This window comes from Castor canadensis, chromosome 6 (assembly GCF_047511655.1).
Source record: "Castor canadensis chromosome 6, mCasCan1.hap1v2, whole genome shotgun sequence".
NCBI classification, from domain to species: Eukaryota; Metazoa; Chordata; class Mammalia; order Rodentia; family Castoridae; genus Castor; species Castor canadensis.
In genome coordinates this window covers 60285008-60310058 of record NC_133391.1, presented here as the reverse complement: position 1 = coordinate 60310058, position 25051 = coordinate 60285008, and the positions used below count along the sequence as shown (strand labels likewise).

Genomic DNA, 25051 nt, shown 5'->3' with positions numbered 1-25051 from the left:
TGGTTCCTTGCTTTAAATAACATACTTGGCATGTTACTTGAAAATATTTTCTAAAACGTACAAGTTTAATGTTTTGTTTTTTCTTTTGAGATTGCATCATAAAATCCCTGCATCAAAACAATCACATTCCATGTGTTTATTTGAGGTCATGCATTAACTCAAGAGTTAAAGACAAAACTCGGGAACCCAGAGGTGAAAGAGCATCCTAAATGGGAAACAGCCTGTTAGCCTGACCACAACTTTCATCAAGTTAGAAAAAGGCACACCTACTTTCAGATATCTTCCAACCATATGGATGTAATCATTAATCTGTAATGATACAAGTCACAACATGTTAAAAAAAAAAAAGTGACTATGGGAAAGGTAGACATGACAACTCTTACCCTGTCTCATAAGCAGGCCTAGCACTGACCCCCATAAGTCAATGCATATTTTTCTCTCAGATGGAGCATAACTGGGAACCAGAATGGCTAGTCTATGACTGTCTGGGTTTAATTTAAAATTTTTCAATTTCACAAAGGCCCATACAACAATGGGATTCTAAATATTGATGGTGCTGCTACATTGTAAGGAGAAGTAAAGTAGAGAGTAGAGTTGAGACTGATTCAGATGAGCCCTGCACAGAGTGGACGCATCGGGAGCAAAGACTGAGCCAACTGGTGACTCCACGGCAGTCCAGATGCTGTGCTCTGGAAGTACATTCTGCTTCCAGGCCGTGTGCCAGGCATGGTGCTAAGTACAGACCTGAGAACTGGCCTAACACTGGGAATGACCATACTCAACTCACCTCCTTATCTGGGAAATACTTTTTAAGCTCTGTCTTTGGGGAAATATCAGAGTTCTGACAGATCTCTATATTTGGATTTCGTTTTTTGTTTTTTGGTAGCACTGGGGTTTTGAACGCAGAGCCTCATGCTTACTGCTTGTGCCACTCCTCCAGCCCTTAGAGCTCTATATTTAGGATGCACAGAGCCTGTTCTGCATGAAATCAGTGAAGAACTGGGGGTGGGGGATAGGGAGGAGGATGAGAAGGGGCCTGCTGAGTGGAGGATGCTTTTCCTTGACGTCTCTGCCCATGACGTGTTTGAACTCAGGCTGGTAAATTTTGATAAAAATTCTCCAGACCAGGAACCTTCCCAGGATGCTGAACTTTTTGTGATCCTTTCAACCTCTTAGAAGATTTGGTGCCCAGATGTCTGACCACGAGACTCTCACAGGTGATCCAGATGGTGGCTGGCAGCAGAGTGCACCTCCTATACCTGGGCATGAAGTGTACGCCCCTGCTCTCTCATACAATCATGCAACACTGTGACAGCTGTGCATCCACAGCATCCACAGCTGGCTTCTTAGGACCCAGGCCTCCCATCTCACCTCAAACTCCCCTGCAGTACAGCCTCCCTCAGCTTCATGCTCTGAATCTCAGATGGCAAGTTGATGGAGCAACAGCCATTTCAGCTTGCAGCATGCTTTATTTTGCCAGCCAATGTTCCCAAAATATTTCCATGGGGATGCCCGTAGGTGGGACTTACTCTCCAGGATACCACTGGCTCTATTTCTCCCATTGTTCTTTGTGCAGCCTGCTCTGCCCCCGGTGCATTTCAGCCTGTGACTCTGAACAGCCTATTTTCTCAATCTCTCCAGTGCAAGGTATTTGCCCTACTTCTCAGTTCTAAGAAATGGGCTATTGTTTTTGTGTGCCAATGGCTATAATGGGTTTGTTACCTGCACTTTTTCTGGAATCTTCTATAAAGTCAGTGCTTTAATTCAAAGGACTAAATCTCTGACTATGGAATTAAAACAACAACAACAACAACAAAATTTGCCAGGTAGGAGGGAAGGTGCCTTAGAGCAAAAGTAGCTCAGGATTGATTAGAGGTCATCACACTGGAGAGCCTTCTCTGAATTTAAGTGTAGTTTCAGTTACAGCAGAACAGGGCAAGAGGTCTGAAGTCTACCCTTAGGCAAAAGGAGCTGCTACAGGAGGGGATATGACATGGATTTCCAAGACCATATGCACACAGTAACCGTGGGTGATTCTCACATCATTTATTTGCTGGGGAACTCCCCCCACAAACCCCGGGCTGGATGTTAAAAATGGCACATCTTGCCAGGGACTGAGGGAATGGTGTGATAGTGCAGCAGTTTGAATGGGTGTCATTCTATCAATGAGAGTTTCTCTTTTTGCAGGATCTTAGCTACTATCTTAGATTTTCCACACTCCTGATCCCTTCCGTTAGGTCAAATAATTGGGACGTCCATGGTGAGTGCACGGGCATACCATAGCATGCAGAAAGTTAAGATGAGCAAAATGAGAGGGAGAGTTCTTCCCTGCTCTGTGAGGGAGAAAAAGAATAAAATCTCTTGTATAAATGCTTGTATTCATTGCAATATTGAAAATGTCTGGCCAAGAAACATAAAATAGTTAACAATTACCCAGCATTTACTCTATAACTGGCCCTGCACTCTGCATGTTATCTCATTTATTCTCATAACAATCCTCTGAACAAAACTCACATTTTACAAGCCAGGAAACGGAGGCACCTGCTTGTTGGTTTTACCCCAGTCCTCTGACTCTCTTTGTCACCCCACTACCACTGTGGAGGGGAGCGAGGGAACTGATGCCTTGCCAGGCACTATCCCTGTCCTTCTCACATGTGGACCTGTCATTTAGGGAGACAGAGGCTTGGGAAGTTCAGTAATGTGCTCAAAGAGGTGTGATTTTGTTGTGTACCTAGGATCTAAATCCAATTTTGTCTGATTCCAGCTGCTTCTAGACACATAGGAATATGATCACCAGAGGTCAGTAGAGTAACAAATTCTGCCTCACATGTCTGCTGAGTGAGTCTTGGATTCAAGAGAATCCAGCAAAGCTCCCAGCTCTGCTCCTAGTTCCTCTCCCAGTGACCTAAACAGTTTCATCCTGTGTGTTAAAGGGGATCTCCTGGATCCCTTTCCAGGATGCAGATAGTCTTATGAGAGACATTTTCCTATGAAGCAGTTTACTAGGTTCTTCTCTCAACCCCCTCCTAACAATATCAAGGGGTGGAGTTGGCCAGTGCTGAAAGGAAAAGGAGGTTAGAGTATAAGGCCAAGTCACCAAGATGTCTTCCGGTGTCAGCATTTTGCCTGCAGCCATTTAAAACACTTTCCACCAACTTGACTGAGGCTCATGTGTGCAGTGAGGTTGCCATTCCCTCAGGCATGGTCTATCCATGAAGACAAAATATTAACAGCATTTTAAAATATAGCAGTTACTGCATAATTCAGTCTCAAACCTCAACAAGTATAGAATTTGATTGTCTAGAAACCACTGGTATTTGACATTCGCTTCTGGTGTGTTCAAACAAATCTACCAAATGTCACATCTGGAAGGATCGTTGTTTGAAATTAATTGCTTTTGGAAATCACTAGATGCCACGTAAAGGAATTTTCCAGTCCAGTCTGTCTATTAGCCAACTATAAGAGAGTCTGTGACTTCTGATTTAGAGTTTTATTTTACTCCTTTTAACATTGCTTATTCATTTGAAATACTGTTAACATTAAAGTACCTTCACCTACCTGATTTTTAAAGAAGAATCCTTGGTATTTTATGTATATATTTCACATTTTAGTTATTTGTTTATCCTGAGATACAAAGTCGAAAAATATAGGTCAAAGAATTAATTCCAAATTTGAGCCTATATTCCTGAAAGGAATAGAATTTCTTAGTTGAAGATTTTCTTTTCCATTTGAGGTAAAACTGTTTTTTTTTTTCCTTATACCTTAACAGACATTAATTAAATTTCTTGCCAAATCCTTGCCAGAAATGACTTTCCTTGAAGAAGAAAATGGGTAGAGGATGCCCTTGTGTGGGGGCATCAGGTCTGACCCTCATGGTCAGATGACTTCTAAGTCACAGAATGAAATGAAGCAACAAAGGAGCCATCTGGGAAAGACAGGAAAACCCATAAACTCACACAGTTACTAATTTGTCCAGCGTCCATAATTAGATAAAAGGGAAGCCTAGACTGTCAGAGCTGAAGTTAGAACTTAGGTTATTTTCAGCACCTGACTTGTTTACAAGCTTACATTTGAAAGTGCCTCCAGCTGAGGGGCGATGGACAACACAACAGAGGAAGTTTCCCATGAAAAGAAGAAGGCTACCACCTCAGAGGGCCAGAAGGAAGTCTAATTCTGAGACAGTTTTTTTCTTTTCCAATCATGGCGGCTGATCATGACCCCTTAACCCTTGCTCTCTACCCTGTGCCTCTGTTCTGAAGTTTAAGATGGGACCATGGAGACCTTTATGTTTTCACCTTCTCTGCGTGAGGCAGCCTGGAAGGTATCTGATGCTAGGATCATGGCATCAAGACACATTTTGGAGCAGGAAAGTTGGAAACTTACTGAGTTCCTGGGTTTATTAGGCTCTTCTACAATTTGTAGGACTTTTTTTTATATATAAGACAACCTGAGAAAAGTAAAAGCTAGAAAGAGATAAATGATTTGAGGAGAAGCAATATACAACAACGAGTAAGGCAAGAGAAGTCCTAAAATTTTCTGTGTACTATTCATAAACTGGCACTCATGCAGGTTAGCAGTGACCCTTCTGTTCACTGGTCAGTAGCCTCCGTTTCAATAAGGAGTCCATCCAGGTTGTGTCGAACTGCCTTCAAAGGATTTCTAAGAACTTGGGGAGAGATTTTAGTGTTGACATTGGAATTTGGATTGCTAAAATCCATGCATATATCCATTCAGTCATCACCTCTCACTAGGAAATGTGGACACGTGTATTTGGTCCTGGAAGCAGGCAGATGAGGGTGATGGGGAGAACCAGGCTTATGAAGACATAAAATCATCCAAGCTAGATTAATTTTCTAAGACCACACTGTAGTTTTGTTGATTGTAGGCCTGGATGATAGTATTTGGTTTATAAAGTATGATCCTGTTTGTTCACAGAAGTTACAATTAACATTTTTCTTTCTAGAGAAGCAGAAATCCACCTATGGGAGCCCAGTATAGACACCCCACAGTTTTTCCGAGCTCTGGGAGAGGCAGCAGCATCTATCATAGCCTCTCTACTCACTGATACATAATATATAAACATAAATTGAGACAGAATTTAAGAATAATTGTTAGATTATCATTTGTGTGGATGTTACCTTCAAATTCACATGAGAGAGTTGTACACTTTCTCATTTCACTGTTCACGCTGCTGCTCTAAAACTTATAACTCTTTCCCATCACCCACCTGCTCCGCCCATTCTGTTCTATGCCCGGATTCCCCCAAATCAGTCCTTAGAAACAATATTGTGGAAGAGAACTCCCCCTATTACCTTATTGTTGAGCTTAGTACACCTGAGAGCCACGGGATCTTAGAATGCTGGCCTGATATGCAGGCATGGTTGGCCCCAAGGAAAGATGAAGAAATGGCACGTGTAGTTGGACATTAGCCCAGCTAACAGCATCATCAAAGGGCACTTTGTGAGGTCAATGCTGGTTTTCGTGACATCAGAACAGCTGAGCAGGTAAAGTAGGACCACTGAAAGGGTCAGAACCTCAGGCAGGATCCCACCAGATGTTTTATCTACTACCTCCAAAGACTTCCAAGTCATTCCTGGGCTTAGAGTTGTAGAAGCAAATCATATGAGGAAACTTGATCTTGTTTTCAGTAACTCACTTTAACAGAAGACTTGAAACAAAGGACTAAAAAGGTCTCTTAAAATTAACCTTTTCCGTTTGCTTTCTTATCTAAGTTTGGTAAGCTTGCCTGATATTCCACTGAGAAAATATACAAACTTACAGATTGCAGCTCTTCCATCATCCCTCTGCTAGCCTACAACTTGCCTTCATCTGCATTCAGCATCCTCCTGAAATGCAGAAGCACCCCTCACAGCAAGGTCCTCCCTGTACACACTGGGATCCATTCCATACCCCTGGTGCCTATTTTCCCTGCAGAGTTATTTTTTCTGACACCTCTCCTGTTTCTTCAACCTTTTTTTCTCTACTAGATTATTATCCTTCTCATTCAAATATAGTCGGAAAGCTTCCATCATTCAAAGAAACCTCTCTTAACCCAATCTGTCCATTGCTAAGGTCACTACTTCTCTCCTAGGTCTTTGGTAAACTTCTCACCACATTCTCTGTCTTTATCACCCAGCCGTCTGCAGCTCCTACCACCACCCTGAATGTGTTCTTTCACAAATAGGCTTTTTTTTTTTTTGGTCCCCATTCTACTCCACCTCTCAGTATGCTGCACTGTTTCTCACATCCTTATTCCTGTCATTTCCTCTGATTTCAGCTTCTACAGCTGCATACACTCTCCAGGCATTTCTTCTGTGTTTCCAGACATTTATTCTCCAGCTCCTTCTGGGCTCAGTCCTGGGTCTATTTTTCTAACCTAGTACTAAATCTGATTTATTTAAATATATGTTAATGATTCACGAATGGACATCCCAATCCAGTCCTCTCTGCTGAGTTCCAGACTCATGTATCAAGTCTAACAAATATCTCACAAGCATTTTAAGTTTGGTATGTCTAGAATGAAACTTTTGATCCTAATCCCCCAAAGCCTACTCTGTTCCTTAAGTCTTCAACATCTTAGCACAACTAGTGCTGTTGCTCAAGCTGGAAATCTGAGACTCATCCTTGGCCTCTTTCCTTACTCTTTCACATCCTGACAGTCACTTCATCTTCATCTCTGCTACCGACAACTTAGGCCAAGCCATCATCAGTTTTCATTTGGGCTCCTGAAATACCAAACAACTGGTGTCCTGCTCTGTGGAGAGCAGCCTGAGTAAATAATGTGACACTTACATCTTCTCGCGTGCTTGTCCCTCATGAAATATCATAAGATCTCTCATCTGAGGCCTTCACACATGTGGCCTTGGCCTGAATGTTTCCTAATTTCCTTCCCCTATGCCTTTGATCAAAGTAACATTTTTTACACCTTTCATGATTCAATTGAAGTGTCCCCCTTCTGGTAGTTTTCTCTAGCCAAGATCCTGAATGTCTACCTCCCACCAAAACACACAGTTAAATCACAATTTGAAAGTGAATGGATAGATTTCATATTTCCTCCAGGGACTAAAAACTCCATGATGCCAAGAGCTATATCTATTATGGCTGGAAGCATGGCTCAAGCCCTAGAGCACCTGCCTAGCAAGCACAAAGCTCTGAGTTCAAACCAAAAAAAAACAAAAAAGAACTGTCTTTACTTTCTATGACTATATATTTAGAACTTAGGTCAATGCCTAATGATAAATACTGGTGAGTAAACAAACTTCTCTTGTCCTATCCAATCCTCAAGAGTAACAGGGTAGCCATGTCCCCCACTTTTTTGGGGGTGCAGGAATTGTACTCAAAGTCTTACACCTACAGGTGCTCTACCACTAAACTATATCCTCATCCCTCTACAACCTTTTTTGTATACCTCTCTCACAGTACCAAAAGCAGATGTAAGTCTTTAGAATTAGACAGACCTGGCTCTGATACCCACTTGTGAAAACACTGTGTCACTGAACAAGTTGCTTAACCTCAGTCTTCCTACCTGGAAGTTAGGGAAAATAGTATGTATCTTACAGTAATATTATGAAGATTAAAATTTGATTATACATATGTGTGCTGATCACAAAGGGCTATAGTTTGAATGATGGCAGTCCTGGCAAAAGTCACACTGACTCTTAAACCCCAATGCAACAAGTGTGACCTTTGGGAGATGTTTAAGTCATGAGCACTCTTTAGTGGTAAATGACATTAGCACCCTGCAAAAGAGCTCAAGATTGAAGAGAGCACTCCCTTGTCATTCCATCCATTCTACCATGTGAGAACACAGACAGTTCCTTCCCTCTAGAGGACGCAGCAGCAAAGTACCATCTTGGAAACAGTGAGCAGCCCTCCCCAGGTACTAGTCCTGTTGGCACCTTGATCCGGGACTTTCTACCCTCCAGAATCATGAGAAATAAATCTCTGTTCTTCATAAATTACCCTGTCTCAGGATTTTGGTTATAGCAGCACAAAAAGACTAAGACATAAAATAAAAATTAGTTCCCTTTCGAATGCGACTTAGGTTACTCCAGAGGCACCTGCACACCCATGTTTATTGCAGTGCTATTCACAATTGCCAAGTTGTGGAAACAACCAAGATGCTCCACTACTGAAGAATAGATTAAGAAAATGTGGTATTTATATACAATGGAATTTTATGCAGCCATGAAAAAGAATGAAATCTTATCATTTGCAAGTAAATGGATGGAACTTGCATCCATTGAATGGAGAACATCATCTTAAGCGAAGTTAGCCAGGCTCAGAAAGCCAAAACTCATATATTCTCCCTTATATTCAGACTTTAGATCTAAAACAAATGCAGTAATAGTGTTAGACTTGGGTCACACACTAAGGGGATGACACATACAAGAGGAATAGGGAAAGGTAGGAAACTCAAAACTTGAAAGTCTATGATGTCCCCACTGCAGAGGAGCTAATACAGTAATATTAAAACAACAGAGGTCAATATGGGAAGGTGACCAGGAAGTAGCGAAGAGGTCTGGCAGAGATGAATCAGTTTGGGTTGTAATACACTTGTGCACAGAAGCAATGTTAGGAATCTCTCTGTATAGTTATCCTTATCTCAACTAGCAAAACGCTATGCCTTTCTTATTATTGCTTATGTCTACTCTTCAACAAAATTGGATAAAGGGCAGAACAGGTTCTGCCTGGAAGTGAGGAGAGTGGGAGGGAGAAGAAGGAGGTGGGGGGCTGAAGGGAGAAATGGTCCAAATGATCTATGCACATATGAATAAATGAATAAAGAAAAAAATTAGTTCCCTTTCTTCTATTCCTCTCTTAAACTCTAAATATTTTTGGTTAACAGACATGTGAAGTGTGAAAATATCCACCCTGCCCTCTGAATCTTTCTGGTTGTGACAATTCCACTGAGAACTTTGCTTTTAGAGAATGAGATACTTCACTAGGAAATGGCATTTCTAACTTTAAATTGAATCTATAACTACCCCTAAGTAACTGGTGTTTGAATTGCAAGGATACCTTCTCAAATGTATTTGGAGGTGAAATGAAGAGGAAGACAGTAATGTATAGTGTAGGAGACACTGCGCTAAAAGGAAACACCAGATGGCAGCACCACATGCTAGAGAGGTGGGTGAGGAACTCCTCGTTCACCCTGCACATGGGTGATGCTGAAAGTAGCTTGAAGCTACTTACAGAGAGGCGTCATCTGTAGAAAAGACAGTGCCCCCCAAGAACAACAATGTCTACTTTTCAATGTCTATGTAGGACAGGATTTTTATGCACAGAGCTTCATAATTCACTAGCAAAATCCTCAGCAAATAACCACAAGCATTACTTAAATGATAAAAGGTTGTTAGGCAAAGGATCTGTTTTGGTTTATAGTTATATTTCTTTCACAGTCAACAAGAACCACAATTAGCCAGACAGATATAAAGCTAGAATGAATTACTACCAGCTTCTAGAAAGGATCAAATATGAAAGCAAACAGTAAAGTGTATATATTCACCTTAAAATAAGAAACAATACTGAACTCTATTATATTCCTCTGCATAGAATAGAAAATTACTAAATGAGCATAAAATAATCTCATCAAGTAGATGCTGTATTAAAATTTTAAATAATGGTCTGTCCTATGGTATGTATCATGCATCAGAATTTCATTTGGAATTAATAACACTTTGTAAATCTTGCTAAATTGCATAGTTCTCATCCAGGCTTTTCTTCTTTTGAGGAACAGTCCTAGGACAGCCACAGCCTTTAAGCAAAATTCCACATTAGGGTTCACTCCTCTTAAATTCCGCTAGCATCCTTCCCAACTTTCCTGTGAGGCCAGAAGAATAAATCTGGCCCTGTATTTTAGGTGATAAGCAATGGGACAATAGAATAGAGTAGTTAGAGGACTAAGCAAAACACCCCTGAGGTCTTGGAGGAAAGCTTGTCTTACTGGGGTTTGTTTTTAGGTTTGATTGAGAGATAACAGGGGCATCTGGGTCATAAGGGATGGGAGCCAGTCTTTGTTGGAGGAACATTCTGGCAAAGGGCAATGTGCTTTGCCAGCAAAACAGTCCTTGTCACCCAACTGGAGCAAATTGCTTTCAAGTACTGCAACCCTGACTCTAAACATACTTCCCTCACCTGAATTCAGGTCGAGCCCCTTGGGAACATCAGGCAAGAGAGCTCACTCTCATTTGAAGTCAGATTGAGGATTCTAGAGGAAAACTGCTGTCACCAACAAGAGAAGAAATGAAGCAGACATCTTAGTTGTAAAAAGGAATGCATGTGTGCCACAGTCAGCCAAAAGTCAGCTGTCACGGGCAGATGCAATTCTGAAATCTCATCGTGTATAGGGCAGAGATCTTTATGGAGAACGAGGGATTCAGTGCACTGCATTTTATGGTATGAAGAGGTGAAACTTGGACAGACAAGATCAAATCTCAGCTAAAAGGAATACTGTACTAGGAAGGAAAGATTTCTTCTAACAGCACTGTGGCAACATCTGAAGCCCACTGCTTCAAAACATCTTTTGTTTTTCTGAAGCTGAGCCATTTCTCCATTTAATTAACCTGGGCTTGTTTGAAATCTGACATCTAAAGGGATTCTCTGTTGGATGACCTTTCCATGCCCTCACTGACGCCTGGATGGTCCCCAGCGGGGCCGGCACGCATCTGAGAGTGGTAGGTGCCAATTCCCCACTGATCCGTGGGCGTTAAGGCCTGGGAGCAGGGTTGGGTGCACTCTGACACAGCTGTGTCCTCTGGACGGCCTCCCCCGACTCTCTCTAAGTGCAGAAGTCATTGAGGGGCTATCATTGGCCTCCTCTGAGATTGTCCCCTCCAGACAACCCCGGGTGAGTCAGGAAGGTGTCTTTGTGTGATGCTGTGGGCCGGGCCAGCCTTTTAGCTGTGCCTGAGAACATGCTGTGCTGAGCCTGTTGGCTCCGGTCTTGGAGCACACAGTATGTTACAGCAACAGGCACAGGAACCCCGACCACACTCCTCCTGTCTCTAGATCTGTAATGAGAACCTGTGAGATAAATGCATACAATCAAGAACAGGCTGCACACTGGAATGCAAAGGGAGTTTCTGATTCGTGGCCCTGAAACACAGGTCCTTTTACTCTGATTCCAGACCCCACACATTTTGGGAGAAGAGCAACAGCAAGAAGATGGGAAAAACAGATCACAGTTATGATGCCAGCTTGAAGCCTATGCCACACTTAAGAGTTTGGGTTTTCATTAGGCAAAGAAATGAGCTGGGGTTTTTTTGTTTTGTTTTTTTTTTCCCCAGTGTTCATTGGAAAACTCTCCCAGCATCTGTTAATCTGACTCTCTCAGCTTTGAAACCATTGTCTTGGAATCTTCTAAACCCTGTGTCCATAATTTTCTCATTCTAAGCAGGGGACTCAGGAATGAGGCCTAGACAACCCCTACCCCAAAATAGTAAACTAAAATAAGAAAACTGGATTAAAAGTAAAGAGTGTTATAATCTTTCACAATAGCTTGAGTAAACTTTGTTTCCCTAGAACAGTCAATTTAAGGATTCTTTACTGGTCTGAAGACTGCCGGCTCCACTGCTGCAAAGATGCTGTGGTTTGGAGGTTTCCAGCATGCTAGAAGTTCAAGCAGCCTGCTATGGAGAAAAGGCCTCCTTGCCTCCTTGTTCTCATGAGCTGTCATTCTGTAAGGTGTGACACAGGTCAGTCATCTGCTCCCTGGCTTCAGGGCAGGCTGACCAGCATGGACCTTACCCTGTCTTGCAGGTTGCCACCCTCATAAGCATCCCTCCCCAGTCCGGGCTGATGGCGAGACCTCAGGTAGAAGTGCAACAACTCTCCATCATACTGGTGGGACACTAAGGTCGTGCTTATTTAGAATGACCCAAATCGGGGGTCTGGACTTTGTGAAGAACCCCAAAACAAGGTATAGAGCAACATGATGCACCTCCCAGGACCATGAATGTGCTCCTGGTTGCTTCAGTGTCTATGCAGGAGCCAATCTCCACTTACTGAAATCACATTAAAAGAAAGCATGCTGTATTTGCAAAGTGCATACATTTCTGCACACGCTCAGTGTTTAATTATTGTTAAAGTCATTTGGGGTTTTTGACACAGGTTCTATTTTAGTAAGATAAACTCAGTATAACTCAACGTTGCCAAAAGTGAATTCCTAAGGTGGATGACTAAAATAAACCAGCAATAAATATTGCCTGTTGGAATGGGAATTGTATCCCTGTAATGCAGACAGCATTAATGAGTCATTTCCAAATCACAGTCTCTCCCAGGGATCATTGGTATGCGGAGTCAAGAAAGAAAGCAGTCCATCTCTCTTTCAGGCAGCAGAAGTGAAGAGGAATAAGAGGCAAGGTTGTTCTTATATCTGCTTTGCCCAGACAGACACAGCCCCTGGACTCCAATAAGGGGTCATCTTGGACAAGCCGCATTGAGGCAGAAGGGAGGCACGAAAGAAACCATGCTAGGGGCGAAGGATGATTCTGGGCACAGTTCTCTCATTTCCCTGGAGACACAATGCACTCCCAGGCGCACCTCCTGCATCTCCCATGGTATGAATTACCTTATCAGTTAGAGCGGGTGCTGCATGTTCCTCCGCTGCTTGGAAGTAGTGGGTGCATTTAGGCCACCTTTACTTCCTGAGGTCAAGTTTGGGACTTTTGGTCCACTAGGTTGAGCTTTACAGCTTCTCTGGTGCACCAGAAGGCGAGCTGGGGCAAAGGTCCGGTTACAATTTGGGCAGGGCACAAACTGAGCTGGACTTGTCCCCTCTTGGCTGGGCTGCCCAGTTGGAAGGGGCTGAGGCTTCTGTGGCAGTGGCCGGCGGAGATCCTTAGGGAGCCGGTCATTTTCTATTTTCCACTTTTCTAGGCATTTGGGCTCATGAAGAGGGAGGGACAGGGTGCCAAATTCCCTATCACAAATGTAGCACATGAGAGCCCTCGGTCGGGCTGGGATGCCGCTCGTGGCTTTCTTGAGGCCAGGAAGATCACGAGAAGAGTTGAGGCGTGGCGCTTGGGGGACCTGACCCTTTGACCTGCAGCTTCTCTGGTGCACAAGGAGCCGATCTGGCAGGAACGTGCGGCCGCAGTACTCACAGGGAAGCAGCTGAGCCTGGGCACGCTGAAGGGCCGCCTGGTTAGCAGCCTGCACACCAAAGGACCCCCTGGCCTCCGGAGGCTGTGGTTTGGAGGGCTCTGGCCTCTGCAGGTGCTTGGGCAACTTGCTGTTTTCAATCCGCCACTTCTCTAGGCACTGGGGCTCATGGATGGCGATAGACTGGGATCCAAATTCTCGGCCACAGATGTAGCATACACGGGATCCTGGCCTTCGGGACACGATCACAGGGGGGCTGGGCTGGCTTCCCGACATCATTTTCCTACTGGGCCGTTTTGATAGAATCACTGTTCCAGGTCTATACCTCTGAGCACTTGTCTTTATTCTTTCACTGAAATTGACACACGCTGTTTCTGGCAAAAGGGTGGAATGGCAGTCACTAGGTAGGATGGCTTGGTGGATAAGAAAGGTAGGTTCTTTAGAGTGATGGAAAGTTTGCTGCAAGTTGTTGGAGAGCCTTCTTGCCTTTTCTCTTTCCATGAACAGAGAAGGCTTTCTCTACTGCTCACTCTGATTTCAAGCCAAACTCATTCTGGGCTTCTGCTTACAGCGAAGGTTAGTGAGGTTGGCTGTCCAGGGGCCCATATTGTTGCCAGTACCTTAGTCTCACAGTCCATGACTCAGAGCTTCACTTCAGGGCCATGGTCTGGAATGTTGGAAAGTTTCCATGAAACCTCAGCTGTCTCCAAGATCTGTGGGAGGATGGAGACATAAATCAAGAAGTTATTACACACACACACACACACACACACACACACACTCCTTAGATAATAAGCTGAAAAGGGCAAATTATCTAACTGGCCCCTTTGGCTAGTGTAGTAACCAGCACAAACAATGTGTTCAATAAACATTAAATATTTAAAAGATCCATTTATGAATTTCACTGTTACTCTATTGAAAGTAGTGCTCTGCCCAAAGAAAGACTAATGATTACAGCAAATCATAAACACAGGTGGTGCAAACCAAGAGACAGAGTCCGGGTGTTGAGACCACAGATGAGAAAACAGAGAACTGTGAAAATTAATGAAATCAGCAGCTAGCTCATGTGAAAAGACCTCCTGAAGCCCACAGAAACCTCCTGCCTCAGCAACTATTGAACCTTTAGTGCCGTGGAGCACCTTGACAGCTCTGTGAAGCCTACAGACCTTTGTTGAAATGTGTCAAATATTGGTAGCTGTGCTCGGTGTTTTAACTGAGATATAGTGGACCACAGAGTTCTTGTGCACAAACCTTACATGAAGAACTCTGATGAGAAATCTACACATGTCCTAAGGGATGAAAATGCTCTGGTTCTGCTTGATGTGCTCTCTTTTAGGTATCATATTTACTTTCTTGTTTTACATATGTATGTCTTCCAAATACTTTCTATAAATTATGTGGCCACTGCTTTGCCCAAACAATCTAGAAGACAGGGCTGACAGTATGATAAAATCTCGTTATGGGCAGAAGCCCCAAGATTTTATCTTGGGGAAAGTCACAAGTAATTTTAACCACAGGCCAACATCCACCTCCAGGAAAGATTGCATTCACAAGTTTTGGGACTGTGTTTATTTCCTGGGTGATCCAGATCAAGGATGGAGATGCTAAAGCATCTGTTTGGGTGGCAGTGGGAGTGGCCCCCATCTGAGTCTGTGAACTCAGGCAGGGCAGGCCGCAGTGCTGGGAATATGGAAACGCCCAGCACTGGGTTTATGAGGGACAAAAAGAGCTGTGAGTCTGAGCCCAGCTCCTGTGTGCTTGTGCCAAAAAAGGTCTGAATCTTTGCAGTTACAAGTATCAAATCAGGTCTGGCACAGAGAAGGAAGTTATTCTTCATTTTGACAGATCTTAAGATTGTGACATTAACATGTGGTAAAAGAATGTGTTGGCCCAAAACAGAGAGGCCAGCACAGAAAATGAGTGTCAGAGAAATTTATCACTCGATCAGCATTGTCCAGGAGAAAAAGTGGATTGAGGGAACGTAAGGAATAGGGGAAAAATAGTTTGATAGGTTTTTATCAGCACACAGGTAAAATTATCCCTAAACCACTTTGCTTCTTTGGCTCTGGTTTCTTATTCACAGTGACTTGCTGTCCTGTTTTTTCTGCAGGAAATTATAGACACTAAAAGTAGAAGAAGACAGATCCAAAATATCAATATGATAAAGTAACTCTCCTTCCCCTAAAGTCCCTATCCATCTCATTCCCTCACTCTCTCTCTCTCTTCTCACACACAGAGTGATTCTGTTTCCCAAAGAAGACAGTACCGAGAAAGCCACATGACTTTCCCAGCAACTCCTCTATTTCCTTTCTAGCAAGGTAAGAGAGTAATATTCATTAACTGTCAGATATTGCACTGATTTTTTAATATTTATAATTTTAGTTAATTCTCAATGATGATGAGGCAGGTGTGATTATTTCAATTTTATAAACAAACTGACTCAGAAAAGACCAGTAACTTGCCCAAGACAGCTTCTAAAAGACAGAACTGGGATCTGTCCCAGGTCTCTTTGGCTCTGGCCTAAGTCTCTTTCCGTTATTCATGCTGCTTAAATTCCACCCACAGAGCTTCTTTTCTTTAGTTCTCAGCCCTGTTTTAATGCACTGGTGATATGCTGCATGGGAAGGAAGCTAGTTCTTAACTGACTAGAAGAATGAGGCAGAGGGGAAGAGGGAAGCGAGGGCCCAGATGGGAAAAGCAGAAGAGGGACACTGAGGCTCCTGAGGACAAGGTCTTTCCTGAGGCAGCAGGGATCATTTTGTTTTGTTATGTATATGGTTTTCTAGAAGGCTCTTTTCTGAGTGAAGTGCAATTCAGATCCTTTCCCTGACCTTACCAACCTCTTAAGAAAACAACTACACAACAGCCTGGCAGGGGATCGAGGAGGGGGAATGGGTGTTTCAGAAATGACATGTTGATGTGATGCACAGTGACAACCCAAGGCTGGCCAAAGAGGCCAGGTACTGTTCAGTTTATGGCCACCTCACCATTTTGATTAGGGCAGATGGTTACATAAGCGTTGGTTCTCTGCAGGACACTTTTCCCATTTGAATCTTCAACTTGTCTTTTTCTACTATTCCTTCCCTCCTGAAATGTCTCAAATTATCAAATACAATAGATGAGGTAGCTAGAAGCAAGTGAAATTTTGGGGAGCTGAAGTGCCTAACAAAGAACTATGTTATGTTCCTGCCAGTGACTCTGCTAAAGCCATGTGCCATAGTTTGGGCAGTTCCTCTTTCCTATAAATTCGTTCTCAAAGCAAAAGTGCTGGAAAATACTAAATACATAGACTGAAATCACTTAAGAAATTGGCCTATCACCCTGACACGTCATAAAGCAATGCTATTAGTTTATGAAGAGAACCACTTCGCAAAGCCAGCCAGGTTCACCCCAAGCATCTGTGGAGCAATGTTCACTCCATTGACCTGATTTGTCCATTTGACTATATTTGCACATTGGCCATTTAAAGAATGTCTTGGAAGGCTCACATTTTACCAATATGATGCCATTTTTCCATTTGCTTTAGGGCTCATGGGAAGGGAGAAACAAACTCACAAAGTAAAATGTAGTAACTGTGGAAATCCAAAACCCATTTTGACATTAGGAAGTGTTTCTCTAGGAGAGGTGAAAGAATACAACCAACGTGTGACCAAACCTTTAATAAAAATAATTCAGTCCTTTGAAATAAAATAAATATAATTAGTACATGACATGGTCCCTCTTCTGATGGTATAGAATCCAAATTCTTTAAATGGACAAAACTGTAAGAGTGAGCTGAGGTTTACACTGACTCTGAGTAAACTTCTAAAATAGAAAATGTTCAATATCCTTTGTTTGTTCCATTCATCAGCTTCCACTTCCCCAGCCCTGTGTCCTCACATACGCTCTGGTCTTTCTTACCTCTCAAGTCTTCCTTTCAAAAGTTGCTGATAGACTCACTGACACCCAGGCTTATGACTGGTGAGGTAACACCCTTCCCAGAGTCTGGCAGAGACTTACCAATGGCCATGCTACCTAATTCTCTGAAATTAATACGGCCCTGATTCTAGCTGGGCACATTTCCCAGCTAGAAGCTTATGAGTGCCTTTAGAGCTAGTGGGAATGTTGGTGGGACTTGTAAGATAGTCTTGAAAAGTCTTGAAAAGTCGGGGCACAACATACTTAATTCCCTTCTTTTCCTTTGTACTGATGCTTAGAGGATAGATGTGATATCTGGATCTCTAGCAGTCATCTTAGACCATATTAAATCCAAGTAATACTTGACATGACAGAGCCAAGGGCTGGATGGACTTGGATCTTGGATAAATGTTGAAGTCACCATATGACCTCTAGTGTATTTTGTCAGACTTCATCAACAGAAGAATTTTAGCTATTTTTAGAGGTTGCTTACTCATACGAAAACCTGCTGGTAACTGAGATTAATCTATATTTTAAAATGGTCTTTGCCCTAACATAGATTAATTCTAATAGAGATATTTCAAATTTCAAGATCTTTTTTATGAGAATTATTTTTTGAGGGGGGCATATGTTTGAGGATAAAATTGACCTATTAAAATATATACTTTTTCCCTGAAAATCAGAAATTAACTATTCAAAAACATAAATATACTAAATCAATGTTTTTTTAAAAAAAATAATTGACTCACAACACTTCCTTTCCTAGAGATATTTTAAGAAAAAATTTAATGGTATATCTTTCTTTAAGAAACTAAAAACATTTTTGATGAGCTTTTTAAGGAGCTCGAAAGTGCCAGTTGTTAACTCATTGCATCCATGCCCCAGTCTATTCTCCTGCCTGTGGCCTTCCGAGGTGACACTAGTCTATACAGCCCTCTCTGCTTTGCCAGCCAGGTCCATGCTGGCTGTCCCCAGAGGGGCACTGGCAGGAGAATGTCAGACTGCAGGAGGAAGTGGGGCCTCACTCCTTTTTGCAGGCTTCCTGTCTGCCTGTGGCTGCTGTGAGCATCACCCCAGCAGCCCTTCCCATCCCCCAAGCCGCCTTCTGTCCTGCAGCAGCAGCCAGTCCAGTTTCTAGCCTTCCCACCACTTGTAAAACCAGACTCACTGACCTCCCTGCCACACACCATCACCAGTCAGTCTGCGCTTCCTCTTGGAAGATCTGACTGTCAACTCCATGAGGCACCTTTTAGATGTTTCTAAGATTATTTCATGATTTGAGCCTCTTCCCTTTGATGTCAGCCCTAGGAGAGGTAGCTCTTCCCTCCGTTATCATGTTCTTTTTCTACTTTTAGTTACTTAGGAAATGATTCATCGCTAGTTAACAGCACTGTATATTAAAGTCTCTCTGCTTAAATAACTGATATGGTATCTGTCTCCTGACAGATACAACCACAATCAGAATATAAAAGTGATAAAAATCGGTGCAATTCAAGCTGCATATTGCTTTCCTATTACAATAAATGTAAACACAAAGAAATACTTTCAAAGAATCCTAGAAAATATGATGCTTGCCTTTGAATGTTAAAATTCATTCAGAACACAGAAAACCTCTTTTTATAATTTCTACATCATCGCCATGTGTTAAGAACTTGAGCATGCCATTCTTCCATTGCCAATAATCAAACTAAATCATAAAGGGAAACTGGCCATTCTAAGCATTGTTACATTTTCCTTAATTTTATATGACATCTTTCCTTGCCGATCAACCACTGCTGCCACAGAAGAGGTCAAAGCAAAAAGTCCTCCTCATAGACCAGACCTTCCCAGGAGGGCTGAAGGCACTGGTTGGGTTCCCTCTGGCTGCTTCTCCACACTCCCTCCTGGGCAGCACCAGTGCCACTTTTGCCCGTAGTCCTCAGTAATCTGACATGAGTGGACATAAGCCACATGAGATCAACTGGGAGCTGGGAAGAGTATGCATTGAGAAATAGACGAACAGTGTTTGAAAGGTAAGAAACAGAAACATTTTCAAGGACCTAATTTAGCTTGAGGCATGGCTTTAGGGAATATCGGCATTTCCAGGCTGAGTTTAAATCACTATGAAAAAGTTTTTCTTTTCCTTGTCTTTCCCTCACTGTGATGCAATCGAACCAACAAAAGCTCTTTCACTTTCATTTAATTGTCAGGTGTGGACATCATCTGTGGTGTTAGAAAACGGTATGCAAGCAAAAAAAAAAAAGGGAGAAATACACTCTTTATACTTCTAAATAGAGTCTTCTGCAGGACATTTTGCATCATTCAGGCTCCTAATAGCACCCTACGAAAGCTACTGTTAGAGCAAGGCTATACTTTTCACTCTATATCGAGTATCCAAATCACAGAGTAATGTCACAAATGCCACACAGGTATGACCACGTCATTGTAATGCTGACATTTGGATTGATGGAGATCTGGTTCTGGAAGCATCAGTTAGAGGTCTGGAATGTATAGAAATCCAAAGGACAGCTCCCCCCAAAATAGCTGGGGGTCAGGCATGGCAGGAATCAGGTTGTCCAATAATTAGTAAGTCTTCAAAGGAACTTCTCACATTTAGGATAATTCTATACAAGCACTGGCTCATAGGACAAATGTGACCCATAGATAAATGCTTTTAAGTTTGCAGAGTTAAAAGTGTGTGCTGTCATTGTTTTAAAATCCATAAAATAAAGAGTTTTGTTTTTTTCCCCAAAAAAGTAGATCTGTTCAAAAAGAGCCCACCTTCCTATGGGACAACATCCAATAAAAGCTATCCTTGTAGGCCCGGGACTCTCCCAAAGTCTTTCGCCAGCCCGCCTCATTAATCCATAGTCCTCAGAGGCATCTGAATTTGTGACTCTTGCATGAAACTGTCCTTCTCCCACATTTTTCTTCTTAATTAAATATTCGAAAATCATTTCAAGTTGCTGGGAATCCCAGTCCTTCAGAAACTGAGGATACAATTGAAGAGATCCTATTTTTTCTGGAAGCTATTATTACTAAAAACACAATACACTTATTAGCAAAAATTTAGAAGGAACTCTTCCTGATGAAAATAGATTAAGGCTGAAATGCACAGTTTAAGGAGGTAAAGTCTGAGGAGAAAAGAAGCTGTGGCCTGGGAAAGAATGTTGGTAAGTTACTGGAGTTATAAGAGAGGCTGCAGAGAATTCCAGACGGAAAACAAACAAAAATACAAGCAGCCAATGTTTAGGATATCCATAGAAGAGACGAAAGAGGTAAAATAAAACACTAGCAGACAAAAATGTGTTTTGTGGATCATCTGAACATTTTGAAGTCATTGCCATAATTATTTAAATATCAATTGATATAATAAAATTTACTCTTCTAGGTAAGCCAGTGGGCCTTGCTTTATTACTCAGTGGCTCTCCAGATGAATATGTCATCTATTATTAGTCTAAAGAATCACTCAATGAAAAAGAACCATGCTTGTCATGGTGGCACACATCTGTAATTCCAAGCAGAGACAGGAAGATTGCCAGTTAAAGGCTATACCAGGTAGAATTAGTGAGATCTTGTCTCAGAAACAAAAGGGCTGGAGGTATAGCTCAAGTGGTAGAGCACTTTTCCAGAAAACACAAGGGCCTGGGTTCAATCCCCAGTACTGAAAAATAAGAATAGAAGGAGAAAGAGGAGAAAAAAATTAAAAATTAAAAAGAACAAGCAAGCTGTTAACAATATCAGCTATTGTTGGATTTTTGCAATTTGGTTTGAAAACTCTTCATTAGCGAATAATGCCTCCTTGTGGGGATTACAGAATTTTGTGCACTATTCATTTTGGTCAAGCTGACCATTTTGTCAAAAAAAAAAAAAAAAAGAAAGAAAAGAAAACCTATAAACTAGTTTGAACAGCACAACAATTCTTTTTCAACCTAGAATGAGATTGTAAGTCTGTCAAGAATCTAAAATTGCTGTATTATAATTTTAAAAATTAGGGGAAAAATATTCATGTTTTAGTATTCAAATTCAAAAAGAATTGCAAATAGATAAACTGTGCGTGAGCCCTAGTGTGAGATATGCTGGCACAGTACCCCTGTCTTCACTCTCTGGATTTACCATCACCCAGTGCAACACTTTTAGCACAGACAGCATCTCAAGTGCAGTCACTGGACTTGTGTCCAGGTGCAGATAAACACACTGAAGAATACAGCTTCCCTTGAAGGTTGCTGCTTGGCTAGGACAAAGTGATGAAAGAAAGATGGATGTCACTTTGTCCTAGAGGAACCTTACCCACATTCCCCAATGACCCTACAATGGGCTCAAAGTTGTGCCTTTGCTCTATCCACCTCCAGGAGGTCAGTGCCTCCTGGAGCCTGGCTAACTCTTAAATTGATCGTGACTAGCACTTATTACAAGCATCAACACCCTTTGTTAATAATGCTCTCTTTACCCAAGGCTGTATCTGAGGAAAGTCCCTGGGCAGGAAGTCAACAGCAGAGGAGGGACCACAAGGCAGCCTGCGTTCCTGCAGTGCACATCCATGAAAGAGCCTCTCTCTTCTCATGTGCTCACCAGACTCTAGACACTTGGTAGTTTACATATGCCCACAAGCTGAGCATTGCTTCTCAACATGGGCCTTTTGTTACTGTTGTCCCTCTCATCCTCCTGTGTAAATAAGCCATCGAAATGCTATTGTCATTCCATTTGACCTCACCAATTCTTGTAAACAAGGCACTGTCTCATGGGCCATATGGTTAGAGCTCATTGATGACTCAGAATCCTCCACACCACATCTTTTCCTGTCTTAGGAATGCTTACACAGGATATCCCCTGGTGGAGAGAACCATGAGAATGATTCTCCCTGTGTCTAGCAGGAAATGGTTCATTCTATATCCCAGGAGCCCAAGCGAGGCATGAATGTGGTGACAGCTCTTCATATGAAAACTCCTGTAGCTTATAGTTTAAATTTTTTGTGGTTTAAAATTTACTGAAAGCCTCCTTCTGTTCCATGTCCAATTACTATCAAATAGCAGGGGAGTCAGTGAGAATATCAACTGCCTTGTTCTGTTTTCCCATAGTAAACAAAAGGAAGACCTATGTGTACATTAAGTTACACAGAAGATTGGAAAGACTAGATATTTGATTGGAAGAATTCAATTACAACTCAGTTGCATGAGTGTGGACTTTTCTGTCTTTTTCATGTTTTCGCCTTGTGTGTTCTATGTCACTGTTTCATAATTTCACTACCTTCTCCACTGTAAGTCTAGGACAGTCCAACACAATAAGGACAAAAGAATGAAGACTGAAGCATCCCAAGGTTGACTCTATTGTTAATTTGCTCTAGATATTCCAGTTGGCTGACAAGATAAAGGCAATGATAACCATCTCAAAACTGAAATGTGAGGCTTCTATTTTACATCCATTCTATTCTGGAGAAAGCATTCATAATATATTGCAGGCAGAAAGGAGCAGCAGCATAAGAAACGTAAAGCATATAGGCAGCCTCAGGAACCGCTGCTGACCTTAACGGGGAGGGAAGGTGCTGCAAACCATGACATGTGGGTTCCAGAAGCTGGGAGAAGCCAGAAAGCAGGTTCTCCCCAGGGCCTTCACAAGGGATACAGCCTTGCTTTCACCTTGATTTGTGCCCAAAAAGACCTTTACTGCACTTCTAACTTACAGAATTTAAGACAATGAATTTGCGCTGCTCTAAGAAACCAATTCTATGGAAGTTTGCTATACTGGTAATAAAAAACTGAATCCTCTGAAGAGAAAGAAATCAGCTTTGTTAATGTAGCCTTCTGTAAAATGATTGCACTTACGACCTTAACAGTCAGAGAACCCAGCCTGTCTCTGTAGAAAACACCACAGTGAGGACTCCGTCTCCTGAACTGTGCTGAGGTGCTCCACTGAGTACTCCAGAATGAGGGTTACAGCACAACACACTCTGTAGTAACAGGAACGCAGAGACTCCTAGGACAGGCTCCACTGGGCCAGTGTCACTCACTAGCTGGTCTTTCAGATTTTGCTTTCTCCCCAGTGTGGTCAGCATGCCTTTCCTCTTCGCACTTAGAGCTTGTTCTCCCTTTCCGCCTTTGACTACATTCTTTGTTTTGTATCTTCATATTTACCTCAGAGAGCTTTATTAACTGTTTTCTTCAGAAACTTAAATGCGTACTGTGTCTGTCCCACTGATTACTGTTCTTGTTAATGAGAATACTGTATGTAAAAAAAAGTTCCATTCTTCCTTCCACTGTCCTCTCAGGATGGCAATCAGCCTTCTCTAACAATCGACCACTTGTTTTAAACCTTTTGGGTAGAAGTGTCCCTTTCAGTTTGATTTGAAGTTGAAAACACCTTCCCTTTTGTAGAATCGTGTCCTATATGGAAGGCAGCCATCCCTGCCACTATACCACCAGCACCTCCATCATTTCCTATGTGAAGTTCTGCATAAAGTGTGTCCTCCAACCTGCTGGGCCACCACACATCCAGCTCATACTCAACACAGATGAGCAAAGCAAAGATAACATTTCTAATGTATTGCACAGAGTATAGAGATGTTGCCTGTGGTGCTCAGAAAAAAAGAAGTGTATTTACTTTTAATCCAGGGAGAGGTTATTGTTCCTACATCATATTTGGTACAAGAGGGTCGCAGAGGGGAGAATTACTGGCATAACATGATGTAGCCACTCTCTTGCTGTTTTCCTGCTTATGCACTCCTTCATGAAGAAAAACATACACAGTGGTTCAGCCTCCAAGTTTGTTGGTCTCTGTTCTTCACTGTGTCCCAGAGCTCTTTTGTGGTCGTGTGGTTTGCTGCTGAGCCAAGTCTCTCTCTGTGTGCACTAACAGACTCCACTATTTGGACCTGCTTGCATGAGTTTACACTTTCCTAGGTGCATTTCATCCTACTTCATTTTTATCACATCATGGTCCTTTAAAGCCTATTTTTCTATCCAGATATTAAGAATTAATGCTAATGTTTAGGTCCGATGGTGATATTTTAATTGTAGTTTTTATTGAGAAAATTATAGATTCAAAGGCAAGTGAAATCAGTAAGTGTTCAAGATCTCATACACACTTGCCCAGATTCCCAATAGTAACATTTTGCAAAATTGTAGTGTAATATTTCAACCAGGAAACTGGCATTGATGTGTGTGTGTGTGTGTGTGTGTGTGTGTGTGTGTGTGTGTATGAGAGGTGCGGATGAAGTGAGAGGAGGAAAATGGTGACTGATTTAAGTAACTGGGAAGGTATATTGGATTTAAATAATGAAAAGCCTTATGGTTAACCTCAGGAATCATGATTTTCCCCCGGGAAACGAAAGTGTTCAGATCTTCTTATAACATATCACATAAGACTGAAAACAGACCATGGCTTACGAAAGCTGGAGAACTCCAGCATTTAAGTCTAATGCTCAGCTAAAGCAAGTTTGTGTTTCCTAGAAGGACGTATTTCAGTTTCCTTTAAAAGCAGACTATCAGTAGGAAATACATTGTTTTGATTTAAAAAACTGCAGCTTATACCATCTAACTTGTAAGACTAGATGTACCCCATGAAGCTAGACTTGCATGTTCCTTTCAACGCTGAAATTTTGTTAACATTCATTCACATGCTTCTCTCCATGTGTCACCTGTAGTACTAGTAGGTGACCTAAGTCTAAATATTTTTGTTAAAACCTTGACAAATACCTTTAGATTATTCTACGTAATTTTTCTGCATTTACACAGAGATTAAATAATGAAAGAATTTATTTTCAACAGTATCTTCCCTTTGGATAACAAGCCAATTCTCTACTTACCTTTCTGTGATATGGGCTCAGTTCTAGAAATAACAAAGTACTCAGCATACAAGCCAGTGTTAAGTATGGTATCATAATTGCTATTATAGTTTTAGAAACCCATATTCTTCTACATACACATTTTCATACATAATGCAGTAGAGTGAACATGGAATTAGTAATTAACTCTAGATTTTTAAATTATTTTCTTTTATTAAAGTATTCTGAGTTCTAAAGTTTTCACTCTCTAACTCAAACCACATTTTATTTAGATTTAATTAATAGACATTT

The 25051-nt window shown here is 41.9% G+C and overlaps 1 protein-coding gene and 1 long non-coding RNA gene across 2 annotated transcripts in view; one reads left to right on the top strand and one right to left on the bottom strand.

Annotated features, from left to right (window-relative positions):
• LOC141423885 (uncharacterized) overlaps positions 1 to 25051 on the top strand; it is a 47296-nt gene that overhangs the window by 11600 nt on the left and 10645 nt on the right. Inside the window, exon 2 of the long non-coding RNA XR_012448646.1 lies at positions 15341 to 15422. This is a non-coding gene — a long non-coding RNA (uncharacterized lncRNA). The remainder of the gene's footprint in view (positions 1 to 15340; positions 15423 to 25051) is intronic.
• On the bottom strand, positions 12105 to 13757 carry Znf474 (zinc finger protein 474). Its single transcript, XM_020163949.2, has one exon. It carries the CDS (start codon positions 13603 to 13605, stop codon positions 12580 to 12582), a length of 1026 nt encoding a protein of 341 aa, XP_020019538.1. The 5' UTR covers positions 13606 to 13757; the 3' UTR covers positions 12105 to 12579.

What these genes read in the sequence shown, in the direction of transcription:
- Znf474 (XM_020163949.2), bottom strand. Translation starts at nt 13,605, where the DNA reads ATGGAAAGAGAAAAGGCAAGAAGGCTCTCCAACAACTTGCAGCAAACT.